Source organism: Hypanus sabinus, chromosome 27, assembly GCF_030144855.1.
Source record: "Hypanus sabinus isolate sHypSab1 chromosome 27, sHypSab1.hap1, whole genome shotgun sequence".
In the NCBI taxonomy this organism is placed as follows: domain Eukaryota; kingdom Metazoa; phylum Chordata; class Chondrichthyes; order Myliobatiformes; family Dasyatidae; genus Hypanus; species Hypanus sabinus.
This window is the reverse complement of record NC_082732.1, coordinates 14,554,030-14,567,835: the sequence shown is the minus strand read 5'-3', so window position 1 is coordinate 14,567,835 and position 13,806 is coordinate 14,554,030. Positions and strand designations below refer to the sequence as shown.

At 41.6% G+C, this 13,806-nt stretch overlaps 1 protein-coding gene across 4 annotated transcripts in view; it reads right to left on the bottom strand.

The window, feature by feature from the left end:
• The window catches only part of cep104 (centrosomal protein 104), a 145,448-nt gene that overhangs the window by 51,128 nt on the left and 80,514 nt on the right, over window positions 1-13,806 (bottom strand). For all 4 annotated transcript variants that reach the window (XM_059951759.1, XM_059951755.1, XM_059951757.1 and 1 more), the window contains 2 exons: window positions 8,660-8,768; window positions 2,856-2,994 (listed from right to left, as the gene is read on the bottom strand). In XM_059951759.1, coding sequence (XP_059807742.1) covers window positions 2,856-2,994; window positions 8,660-8,768 — 248 coding nt within the window. The remainder of the gene's footprint in view (window positions 1-2,855; window positions 2,995-8,659; window positions 8,769-13,806) is intronic.

The following is a 13,806-nucleotide window of genomic DNA, read 5'->3' as shown; positions in this document are numbered from 1 at the left end:
TTAGTTTTCTTGAAACTCTCTGCTACCTCTACAAATTTTCTCCTCTAAATCCTGCTGATTATTGGGAGGTCTGCAATCCCAAATGTGATCATCCCTTTCACATTCCTCAGTTCAACTCACAAAGTCCTCCAGTTTCCTCTGTCTGAGACTGTCATGACAATTTCCCTGAAAAATAATGATATCCCTCCCCATCATGTCTAATACAACAGAAGCCCAGAACACTAAGCTGCTAGTCCTGACCCTCCTGCAACCAATACGATTATTGGCTACAATATTACAATTCCACATGCTGATCCATGGTTCATTTGACTTACCTACAATACTCCTTGCATTTAATTAGAGCAATTCAGAATATTAGTCTCACCATGTTCAACCTTTCAGCTCCTATCTTTAGTGCATTTTCTACATCTACAACTACTCCACTATTTGCCCTAGTATTCTGGTTGCCAACCCCTGGAACTCCAGTTTAACCCTACACCAACCATTTGCCATTCCTTAGCCCATCTCCCTAACTGTTCAAGATCTCTGCAATTCACTGTAACCTGCTTCACAATCACCAAGATCCCCAAATTTAGTATCAGCAAACCTGCTCACCAGGCAATGTACATTCACATCAAAATTATTTATATATAAATAACAGGTCCCAACACAGACCCTGTGGCACTTTACTAGTTACATGCTTACAGTCAGAGAATTGACCTTCAACCATCAACCTCTGCTCCCTATCATCGAGCCAATTCTGAATCCACTGAATCTCTTGCAACCTAACCTTTCAGATCAGCCTGTCACAGAGGAACTTGTCAAAGGTTTTACTGAAGTCCATACGGACAACAGCCACTGCACTAACTTCATTTATCCCTTTAAAAAACACCAAAAGATTCATCAGGCCTGACCTCCCACAATACAATTCCAGGCTGACTATTCCTGATCATGCCTTGACTATCCAAGCAATGGTAGATCCTGTTCCTCAGAATTCCCTCCAGTAACTTCACTCTAAATGAAGTCAGCTTTACCAGTCTTTAGTTCTCTGGTGTCCTTGTTCCCTTCTTGAACAGTGGAACAACATTTGCCATCCTCTGGAATCTCACCAGTAGCTAATGATGAAGTCTCTACAAGAGCCTTAACTTGCCATAAGATCTGGGGGTGCACTTGGTCAAGCCCTGGAGATTTGCTCATCTTAATGTGCTTCCAAGCTGCAAACATTGCCTTCTTTGTAAAATGCATAAGTCCAAGACCTCACTATGTACTATTATTTCTTTGCATCCATGATATTATCCTTCCTAAACACCATGGAGAAATAGATTAAAAATCTCTTGTGGCTCCATACACAGGCGGCCCTGATGATCTTTAAGAGAACATAGTCTTCCTGGTCATCCTTTTACTGTTAATATAACCTGAGACTACCTCTAATTCTGCCTCCCAAATCTATTTCATATCCTCTTTTTGCACTCCTCGAGTAAGCCTGGTCTTAAACATTTTTTATTTGTCAAGGAATTCAAGCCTGAATACAATGTGTGCGTCCTTCTTTTTTGTGACCACAACCTTGAGAAACTCTCATCAGTCAGGGTTACCAAATTTAGTCTCCCTACCCTTCACCCTAACAGGAACATGCTCCACCTGGACTTATGATATGACCCTTTCAAAAGCCTCCTACTTGCCGAATGTTCCTTTGCCTTTAAAAGTTACCCAATTGATCCCAGCTAGACAAACCTAATGCCTTCAAAACCGGCCCTGCTCCAGTTCAGGTTTTTAAATATACATATATTTTTTTAATATTAACTTTATTTGTCACATGTGTATCAAAACATACAGTGAAATGCATTGTTTTATGTAAAAAAAAATCAGATCGTGCTGAGCAGCGCACAAATGTCACTATGCTTCTGGTGCCAACATAATATACTTATAACTGACCCTAACCATACATCTTTGCAATGTAGGAAGTAACCCATGCAGTCACAGGAAGAACATACAGACAGGGTAGTAACCGAACCCAACCAGTCATCACTAGTACTGCAGAATGATGCGCTAACTGCCATACTTCCGTGCCATTTCTCTGATACTTTTTCTACCCATGACCATAACTATTTTAAAATAGAAATATGGTCATTGGACCCAAAGTGTTCATCAACTGCTAAATCAGTTACGTGGCCTGCCTTCCTTCAGAGTACGCCCTTGGTCCTTCTAAAGTTTGTATTGCACCATACAAAATTCTACCCCATCCATGCCTTTTGCACTCTGTCAACACCAGGAAAGATGAAACCTCCCTCTAGCACTACCCTACCAGTCTCAGAACAATATACAATTTCTTGATATAACTGCTCCTCAAGGGGATGGGGAAGTCTATAATATAACCCTACCTAAGTGAGTGTTCTCTTCTTCATTCTAAGTTCTACCCAATAGCTAATGACCTCTCAAGATTATCCTCTTTAAACACTGCTACTGTATCCTCCCTAACCAAAAAGGCCACATTCCCTCTACTCTTCGTTGTTGCTGTCACACCTGAAGCATTAGCACCCCGTAAAATTAGGCTGCAGTTCATCCCTTCTCTCAGCCACGTCTGTTATAGTCACAATATCCCAATCCCTAGAAGTAATCTATTCACTCAGTTTGCCCACTTTATCTGTTAAGCTAAGTGAAGAAATATCCTGATCATATGTTGTCTGTAGATAATTGAGAGCTTTACAGTATACATGCACAGTGCACAAGCATGTTGATGAACTCTACATATATGGTCACATGGGATTATAATCATGATGTTCTCCCAAGTAGACTGCTCAATCAGAGCAGAGTTATGTACATTAGTTTCCTAATACTTAACAAACAAATTAGATTGACAAAACATTTTTTTGGCTTACCATTGCAGTTCTTCATCTTCAGATGTTCCTGGAGATCCTCTTTTGCTATTGCCTCACTACAACGAGGACACTTCCCAAAGCTATCTTTCTTCTCACACTCAGTCAGCCTGTGCTCAGTGAGACTGGCTATTTCTACTACCTGGGCAGAAAAAAGGAATCCAAATTTATTTTTGTAATCACAGCAACTGAATTAATTGGTCACAGAAATAGAATAAGTTACATATATAGAAGACACTGAGGCAGAAGACTTTGCTACCTCCATTATGGTAACAGCTATTGTTAATTCCAATTAACAGTGTCCCACCTACTGCAAACAAAGTTCAATCTTGACCTCCAGCACTGTGGAGGTTACACATTTATCCTGTTACGATGTGGATTTCATCTGGGTGTTCAAGCTTCCTTCCACACCCCAAAGATATGCAAGATGGTGGACTAATTGGTCATTATAAATTACCATTCATCTATTCAAATAAGGTTATTGTCGGATTAATTTAAATGGGAGCATGATGGTCAGCAGGGACCCAGTGGGTTGAAGGACCAATTTCCATGTTTAATGTCTCCACAATCACCCTAAGAATATCTCTTACACTGTGATGAGGTGCTACATGCATTTTCATTAACTAAAAGTTAGTTTCTCATGCACTGCCTTAGGCACTACGGATATGAGGTTGGTTAAGAGAGCAATGCAAGTTCCACTGAACATAAACATAAGTAAACATGTAGTCTTCTGCAAAACTGCAGAGACAGATACCATGAATGTACTGTGAAAAATGATGGCACCATGGTAAGTATCTTGGAGGAGAAAAAAATTATTAAGCTTTATTTGACAACATACCTTTTCTATCACAAACACACTTTACTGATTGGCTTAAAATTAAATGCGAGATTAAAGGTACCACATTTACCCTTTATTCTGCTCTCTAATAAGATCATAGCTGCTCATACGATCTTACTGCTTACATTTGTCTTTCACATAACTTTCATAACCTTTTGTTGAAACATTTATCAATTTGTGATTATGAAAGAACAGAATCAAATATAATTTACCGAGGAGTCATGAATTACTTTTCCCTCTGCACAACCATGAGTTCCCTAATTAGCTGGGTTCTTTTAATCTACGCTTGTTTAACCAAGGCTTCTTAATTTTTAAAACATTATTTATACCTCTTTTTTTTTAAAAGGAAACATAACTTGAACGCTTATCCTTTAACCTTCCACATTTCATGTACCGTAATATAACTGTCCAAGGCCAAAAGTCTGCCAGAGACAGTGCCTGAAAGTATTCAGCTCCACTAGGTTTCTTCCATGGCATTTCAATTATCTACATAAATAGCTCCTCAGTCTATTGGATTTGCAGTGCTTTATCATTTTACTGTTTTAAATTTTCTGTCTAAATCCAAATTGGATGACCCCAAGTTCTCAGTCAGTTTCAGTTTACAGCTCTAGATGCTCTAGATGGTTGGTTACTAAATATTAAGTATTTTGCATCCCACTGCAAATGTAAAGACAAAAAAAATCAAATAATTCCCTGTAAGTATTTGCCCAAAATCTGTCAAATCTTTTAACATCCCTTTGCAATTTATGCAACACCCTGTTCACAAAGCAACAGAGCAATGGCTTCTATCACTGGCCATTCCCAATTTTAAATTATCTGTAACTATAATATATAGCTGCAGCCCTAATGTAAATCTTCTGATACCCTACTTGACATATCCCATCATTCTGAATACCTTAAACACAACTCCATGAGGTTTGAGGGACTTTAAAACTAGCCTTTTATTTTTTCATTGATAGCAAGGAAAACAATCAAAAGGGACACCAATTCAAGATGCCAGCCAGATTAACACATTCAAAATCATGAATCATTCTTCTTGTGTAGATTTTTCCAAGGTCATTCCTCCACTATTTTTCCTCAGAAACTAAAAGTTGTTCCTTACTTGAACTTCTCTGTAGTAGAATGGATAGACAAACTTTAGCATTATGGAAAATTGATGGGGTTAACTTTTGAGCAAATCTTGCAAAGTGAGTTGCACGTTCTGAGTCATATGGTTTCAGTTTACAGCTCTAGATGCTTAACAGATTAACGGGGTATCTGGTTGTTTACGAAATGTTTCTTATCAACTTGTCATCCCACTGCAAATGAAAAGACCAATAAAATCAAACCTTCAAAAAAGAAACATTTCCTTAGTCTTCATTCCATTGACATTATGCTTAAACATAGCACTTCACAGTAACTCTGTGCCAGCTAATAAGCATTATGTTAGTTATGTTGCAGACTTATACTACCGTTTAGTCTGTTCTTTAGAGACTCACGGCCCTGATATCCTCATTTACTCTAGCACGTTGTTGAAATACCACTCTTTATGTGAGAAAGAGCCGATATCAGACCTCACAGCCAGGGAGAGGAAAAACGTGCATCTTAATTCACAACATTTGACATCACATGCAATATACTGACCAACTCTTTGTTTTCCTTATACATTTATTTTTTTCATCCCTTACTTCGATACTGTCTATAATAGTTTTTCAGCAGTTCCATTCCGTTTCAACACATAGAACAAGAAGTGTGAACTTTTGGTTGCTGTATCTCCAAAGTAAGAACTTTAACATAATACTGTTAGTCCCCAATGAGGAATGGAAAAATGAAGAGTATTAATCATCTTGTGTCCTAATGTCACCAATGCGCATTTACACAGGCTTTTGATCGCTATCTTTTTGTCCCTCATTCCAAATCAAACCACAAAGCAAATTCTTGGACAAAATCTCCTACATCTCAGCCCTAATGCTTTGAAGCCAACTAAAATTTTAATCTTGGAACTTCTGATTTGCACCAAGTACTGCATTGTACATGTACCTTCAGTATCATTAGCTGGAATGTTATAATTATTTTGCAGTATTTATTACATTCCAGAATATTTAACTGCAACTTTTTATAAAAGTACAAGCAGAATCAGGATACAAATAATGAGTCATTTGTAAAAACATACATTTTATAGATGCAAATAACATTGTCCTTAGGAGAACGATGGCACCTAACGGTGAATCCTTTGCTTGCATCTTAGGAAACAGCTCTATTTCTATCTTTAATATCTCTCGTTTTCCTTTTCAGGGTTCTTTTGAAGACCCTGACCTGGAGTTACATGCTGACTTTGGTTCTTTGAGGGAATGGGATCTGCTGTCGGAGTCTCATGACTGACCCACTATTCGATATGCTAAGGATGTGGCCTAGAAAACTAGTGCGCCTTCAGGGTTCCTTGATTTCGTGGCTCTGGAGGCAGGCACACTCTAGGTTGATGCCTCTGCAGGAAATTGGTGTGTCGTAGGAGACAGAAGATCGAAAGCAGAAAGTTGACTGCGTGCCCAGAGGCCCAAGTTCTTTGAGCACAGAGCTCAGAAAAAGCAATGCAACAGACTTCTAACATTGTAAATCAGCGAATTGTTTGTTATATCTCCCCCTTGCTTTTAAAAGGGGGACATCGCTTTTTCCCTTATTAGGAAGAGAGAGAGAGCCTGTGGTATGTCGAATTACCGGGTGAACAAGCAGTCTTTGGGGTACTGCAAATCTGTGTCTTCACTGATGCTTTGCCGCATGCTTGAGTGCTTGGTGGGGGGGGGGGGGGCAATTTTTTTTTTGTGGGGGGGGGTCATTGCTTTGCTATGCCATTTAACTGTCATTCATTCTTTGGGGCACTCCTGTTTTCGCAGATGTTTGAGAAGGAAAAGAATTTCAGGATGTATATTGCATTCGTTTCTCTGACATTAAATGTATCTTTGAAATCTCTGAAATATTCTCTATTCAAGTGCTCCACCTTCAACACTTGCATACCCTTGTCCTGCATAACATTTCCCCAAAACAAAGTGCAAAAACAAAATGGAATATTAAGTATGCTGATAACGTGTTAACTTGTAAAAAAAGAATATCAATAAATTAGAGTGCAGAGACGATTTACTAGGATGTTACCTGGGTTTCAGCACTTAAGTTACAGAGACAGGTTGAACAAGTAGGTCTCTATTCACTGGAGCGTAGAAGGTTGAGAGAGGATTTGATCGAGGTATTTAAAATTTTGAGAGGGATAGATAGAGTTGGCGTGAATAGGCTGTTTCCATTGAGAGTAGGGGAGATTCAAACGAGAGGACATGATTTGAGAGTTAGGGGGCAGAAGTTTAAGGGAAACACGAGGGGGTATTTCTTTACTCAGAGAGTGATAGCTGTGTGGAATGAGCTTCCTGTAGAAGTAGTAGAGGCCAGTTCAGTTGTGTCATTTAAGGTAAAATTTGATAGGTATATGGACAGGAAAGGAATGGAGGGTTATGGGCTCAGTGCGGGTCGGTGGGACTAGGTGAGATTAAGAGTTCGGCACGGACTAGGAGGGCCGAGATGGCCTGTTTCTGTGCTGTGATTGTTATATGTTATATGGTTAAGAATGAACATGGTACATGACAGGTGTAAAACAAATCAGTACAAATTAAACATACTTAAAAAAAAGATCTGGACCAATGATTAGAATTGGGAGGAACAGGAAATTCAAAAATATATTCTACACATGATTAATCAATATCCTTGCAGAACAAGTTTACTAGTGGTAACTGGGAAGGTTTTAATTTGTGGTGGTGGCTGGGAATAGGAATCAGAGCAGTTAGTCAGAAGTGAAGTTAGATAAATGAGGTTTGTCACGTAATACACAACATCGAAACATACAGTGAAATGTATGGTGAAATGTACAGTGAACCCAATGGCATGAACACTGACTTCTCTAACTTCCGTTAATGCCCCTCCTTCCCTTCTTACCCCGTCCCTGACATATTTAGTTGTTTGCCTGTTCTACAACTAAATAGTAGTTGCTATTAGTTGTAGAACACCAGGAAAGCCTCTGGTGCTCCCCCCATCCCTTTCTTTCTCCTGAGGCCTCCCGTCCCATGATCCTTTCCCTTCTCCAGCTCTGTATCACTTTCGCCAATCACCTTTCCAGCTCTTAGCTTCATCCCACCCCTCCGGTCTACTCCTATCATTTCGCATTTCCCCCTCCCCCCACTACTTTCAAATCTCTTACTATCTTTCCTTTCGGTTAGTCCTGTCGAAGGGTCTCAGCCCAAAACGTCGACAGCGCTTCTCCCTATAGATGCTGCCTAGCCTGCTGTGTTCTACCAGCATTTTGTGTGTGTTGTTGTGAAATGTATCATTTGTGTCAAGACCAACAGTCTGATGATATGCTGGGCAGCTCGTAAGTGTTGCCATGCTTCCAGCGTCAACTTAGCATGCTTACAACTTACTAACCCATAAACCATACATTGTTGGAACGTGAGAGGAAACTAGAGCAGCCAGAGAAAACCCACAGGAAGAACATACAAACACCTCACAGACCCTAATCCTAATCACTAGCATTGTAAAACATAGTGTTAGCCACCATGCTGGTGTGTTGTCTGCCGTTGAAGATAAAGTTAAAGAAGGTTGGCTCTTTTCTTACAGAGAATGGTAGGTGTCTGGAACGCGTTGCCAGGAAGATGGTAAATGCAGAAATGATAGCAATGCCTACAAGTCATTTATACAGACATGAAGTTAGGGAATAGAGGCATACGGATCATATATGCATGCTAATAGGGTTAGTTTAGACATTGTGGTCAGTGCAAACAGAGGCCTAAAGCTCATTTCCTACAGTTCTATGAATTTAAAAAAACTTGAGGTACTTACTCCTATGTAAATAGCATTTTTGCACATAATACTTGAAAAAACTGAACTTGTTCTGACAAGAAAACAATTCAAAATTACAGTGGGTAGGAAAGAAGATTAAATGGGTTCCGCATACTTGTTTGCAATGCTCACAGCGTTTCAACATTGGGCAGTGCTTCCAGTAATGGATATCCAAGCCTTCATCAGTAAACATTTCATTCCTCTCCCCACAGAATATGCACAAACTGAAAAAGGAAATTGAGACATAATTTTTAAAAAAAATCAGTCAATAACAGAATGCAAACCAGCTTAAGATTTTATTTTAGTGAACAGGCTGACCTCTGGATCGTCCAAAATATGGATCAACAGAGAAGTAGGCAAGACAACTTTTGTGAACACACTGCTGAAAGACAGTATATTAAGAATGCAAAGTGATGGCAACAACGCAAGCACACAATGCAAAGAATGCTAACTTAAACAAACATAAGGAGTAAGGAGTGCTCGTGATCGACAGACGACTGGAGATTGGAGGATCAGCCGTTGTAGGTAGGCCGAGACCCTTGGACCTACCTGGAGGATACCTGAGGAGGAAGGCAAAGCTGCGCAAGCACGGGTGACGTCAGCGGCGAGCGCGGGCTTTAAAAAGCAGCCCACTTTCAGGAGCGGGCAGCGGAGTGCGCAGGAGCAGAGTGCTGGGCTTTGGCTCAGTGGGCTTCGGCGTAAGTGGACTTCGGCAAGAAGCCTGCTTTTCATTTATTCTGACTAATCTGGGATCAGGTAATGGGAGAGACAGTTAGAACAGTGGTGTGCTCCGTATGCAGTATGTGGGAGGTCAGGGTCAACACAGTTGTCCTTGATGACCACACCTGCAATAGATGCATCCAGCTGCAGCTCCTATCAGACCAAGTGAGGGAATTGGAGCAGGAGCTGGATGAACTACAGATCATTTGGGAGACAGAGGCAGAGATAGATAAGAGTTATCGGGAGGTAGTCACACTGAAAAGACAGGAGGTAGGCAAATGGGTGACAGTCAAGAGAGGCGGGGGGGCAGACAGAGAGAGAAGAGCACCCCTGTGGCTGTTCCCATCAAAAATAAGTATACCGTTTTGGATACTGCTGGTGGGGATGACCTACCAGGAACAAGCTGCAGTGGTCCTGTCTCTAGTACTGAGGTTGGACCCTCGATTAGGAAGGGGAGGAGAGAAGAGAAGAGAGTGGCCTTGATAGGGGATTCTATAGTCGGGGGGGCGGATAGGAGATTTTGTGGGGAAGATCGGGAGTCTCGGATGGTATGTTGCTTCCCTGGTGCCGGGGTCCGAGACATCTCAAATCAGGTGCAGGTTATTCTCCAGAGGGAGGACAAGAATCCAGATGTTGTGGTCCATGTAGGGACCAATGACGTGGGTAGGATGAGTGAGGGGGTCCTGCGTAGGGAGTTCAGGGAGTTAGGTGCGAAGCTGAAGAGCAGGACCTCCAGGGTAACAATCTCTGGATTGCTACCTGTGCCACGGGCGAGTGAGGCAAGGAACAAAAAGATTATAAAGATTAATATGTGGCTGAGAGGATGGTGCAGGAGGGAGGGCTTCAGGTTTGTAGATAATTGGGCTTTGTTCCAGGGAAGGTGGGATCTGTTCCGAAGGGACGGTTTACACCTGAACTGGAGCGGTACTAACATTCTTGCAGGGAAGTTTGCTAGTGCTTCTTGGGGGGGGGGGGGGTGTTTAAACTAAATTTGCAGGGGGCAGGGATCCAGAATGTGAGGGAGGATAGCGAGAGGAAGAATAAAGGACAGGTGGGGACTACACGGTTCCGGAATATTAAGTGTGTAGTAAAGAAAGGTGAGGCGGAACAAATGATAAGGAGGACGCACGTACAGAGGGATGGTCTGACGGAACGTGGAGTTAAATGTGTTGAAAGAATAAGTAAATTTAGGAAGGACAACAAAATTCTAGGGGCGTAAAGCCCGATGGGAGTTCAGGGAGCTGGGTTAAGCACAATAGGCAGCAATTCAAACAGAGAGAGGAGAAATGGGCTAAAAATTCTATATCTGAATGCACGGTGTCAGAAATAAGGCGGATGAGCTTGAAGCCCAGGTGCGAATGGGTAACTATGATGTTGCTGGGATAATGGAGACATTGCTGCAGGGAGATCAGACCTGGGAAATGAATGTACAAGGGTATACGTGCTATCGTAGGGACAGAAATGTGGGTGGGGGGGGGGTGGCCCTGTTGGTGAGGAATGAGATTCAGTTCTTTGCAAGGGGGGACATAAGGTCAGGAGAAGTAGAGTCTGTATGGATAGAACTGAGGAACAGTAAGGGCAAAAGGACCCAAATGGGTGTTGTCTACAGGGCACCAAACAGTACCATGGATATTGGGTGCAAGCTGAATAGGGAGTTAACATTGGCAAGTGGCATGTCGCAGTAGTTATGGGGGATTTCAACATGCAGCTGAACTGGGAGAATCAGGTTGGTGCTGGACCACAGGATGCATTCTTGGAATAGCTTGTACGAGAGTCGACCAGGGACAAGACTATTCTGGATTTAATGTTATGTAATGAACAGGATTTGATAAGCGATCTTGCAGTAAGGGAACCATTAGCAGGAAGTGATCATAATATGTTAAGTTTTTATCTGCAATTTGAGAAAGATAAGGGCAGCTCGGAGGTGTCAATATTGCAGTTGAACAGGGGAAACTATGGAGCCATGAGGGAGGAGCTGGCCAAAGTTGACTGGACGGAGAGCCTAGCAGAAAAGACAGTGGAACAGCAATGGCAGGTATTCTTGGTTCATCCCCCAGAGAAGGAAGAATTTAAAGGGGGGAAAGGGGCCACAGTGGTTGACAAAGTCAGTCAGAGATTGCATAGCATTAAAAAAAAGGAAATATGACAGAGCTAAGGTGAGTGGGAGGACAGATGATTGGGAAGTTTTTAAGGAACAACAGAACTTAACTAAAAAGACAATACGGGGAGAAAAAATGAGGTACGAACGCAAGCTAGCCAGGAATATAAAGGAAGATAGCAAAAGCTTTTTTTTAAGGTATGTGAAGAGAAAGAAGATAGTTAAGAACAATATTGGGCCCTTGAAGAATGAATTGAGTGAAATTGTTATGGGAAACAGAGAAATGGCAGAAGAATTTAATGAGTACTTTAGATCTGTTTTCACTAAGGAAGACACAAGCAATCTCCCAGATGTATGGATGGGCCAAAGACATAGGGTAACAGAGGAAATGAAACAGTTTGACATTAGGAAGGAAACAGTGATGAGAAGACTGATGGGGCTGAAGGCTGACAAGTCCCCAGGTCCAGATGGTCTGCATCCTACGGTACTAAAGGAGGTGGCCCTGGAAATTGCGGATGCATTAGTAATCATTTTCCAATGTTCCTTAGATTCAGGATCAGTTCCTGAGGATTGGAGAATGGCTAATGTTATCCCACTTTTGAAGAAAGGAGGGAGGGAGAAAACAATCGACCTGTCAGCCTGACATCGGTGGTGGGGAAGATGCTGGAGTTCATTATTAAGGATGAAATAGTGGCATATCTAAGATAGCAGTGATAGGATTGGGCCGAGCCAGCATGGATTTATCAATCATGCTTGACTAATCTGTTGGAGTTTTTCGAGGATGTAACCAGGAAGTCAGACAGGGGAGATCCAGTGGATGTAGTGTACCTCGATTTTCAGAAGGCATTTGATAAGGTCTCACATAGGAGATTGGTGGGTAAAATCAAACCTCAGGGCATTGGGGGGAAGACATTGACATGGATAGAAAACTGGTTGGCAGATAGAAAGCAAAGGGTAGCGGTGAATGGGTGTTTCTCGGAATGGCAGGTGGTGACTAGTGGGGTGCCACCGGGCTCGGTATTGGGACCACAGCTGTTTACAATTTATGTTAACGATTTGGATGAAGGCATTGAAAATAACATCAGCAAATTTGCTGATGATACTAAGCTGGGTGGCAGTGTGACATGTGATGAGGATGTTAGGAGAATTCAGGGTGACTTGGATAGGCTGGGTGAGTGGGCAGATACTTGGCAGATGACATTTAATGTGAATAAGTGTGAGGTTATCCACTTTGGGAGTAAGAACAGGAAGGCAGATTATTATCTGAACGGTGTAGAGTTAGCTAAGGGAAAAATACAAAGAGATTTAGGAGTCTTTGTTCATCAGTCACTGAAGGTGAATGAGCAAGTGCAACAGGCAGTGAAGAAGGCTAATGGAATGTTGGCCTTTATTACAAAGGGAATTGAGTACAAGAGCAAGGAAATCCTCCTGCATTTGTACAGAGCCCTGGTGAGGCTGCACCTGGAGTACTGTGTACAGTTTTGGTCTCCAGGGTTAAGGAAGGACATCCTGGCTGTAGAGGAAATGCAGCGTAGATTCACGAGGTTAATTCCTGGGATGTTTGGACTGTTTTACGCAGAGAGGTTAGAGAGACTGGGCTTGTACACGCTGGAATTAAGGAGATTGAGAGGGGATCTGATTGAAACATGTAAGATTAATAAGGGATTGGACAAGATAGAGGCAGGAAATATGTTCCAGATGCTGGGATAGTCCAGTACCAGAGGGCATGGTTTGAGAATAAGGGGTAGGTCATTTAGGACAGAGTTAAGGAAAAACTTCTCCCAGAGAGTTGTGGGGGTCTGGAATGCACTGCCTCGGAAGGTAGTGGAGGCCAATTCTCTGGATGCTTTCAAGGAGCTAGATAGGTATCTTATGGATAGGGGAATCAAGGAATATGGGAACAAGGCAGGAACCGGGTATTGATAGTAGTTGATCAGCCATGATCTCAAAATGGCGGTGCAGGCTCAAAGGGCCGAATGGTCTACTTCTGCACCTATTGTCTATAAGTACAATCATAATCTACATACTTGTTTAGACAAGTTCTACAAAATTATCAAACTGGTTCATTGGTACATGGTTTCAAGTTACAGATTCAAATACAATGCTTTATACAAATGATTAATGCTTCAATTCCAGCAAGTTTATATGGTACATTACATTTTTGCCACAAAGGATGCCAGTTTCTTCCCCTCCACCATCAAATTTCTGAATGGGCAATGAACCATGAAAACTACTTCACTACTTCTTTTTGCTCTCTTTTTAACTTAATTGATACATATTACTTATTATAATTTAGTTTTTTTCAAGAATTATGTATTGCAATGTACTGCTACTGCAAAACAACAAATTTCATGACATACATCAATGAGATTAAACCTGATTCTGAGCTCTTCTTGAAATGTTGAGTGCGTGCCTTAAGCTCTTGCTCCTTCTCCTTGATGGTA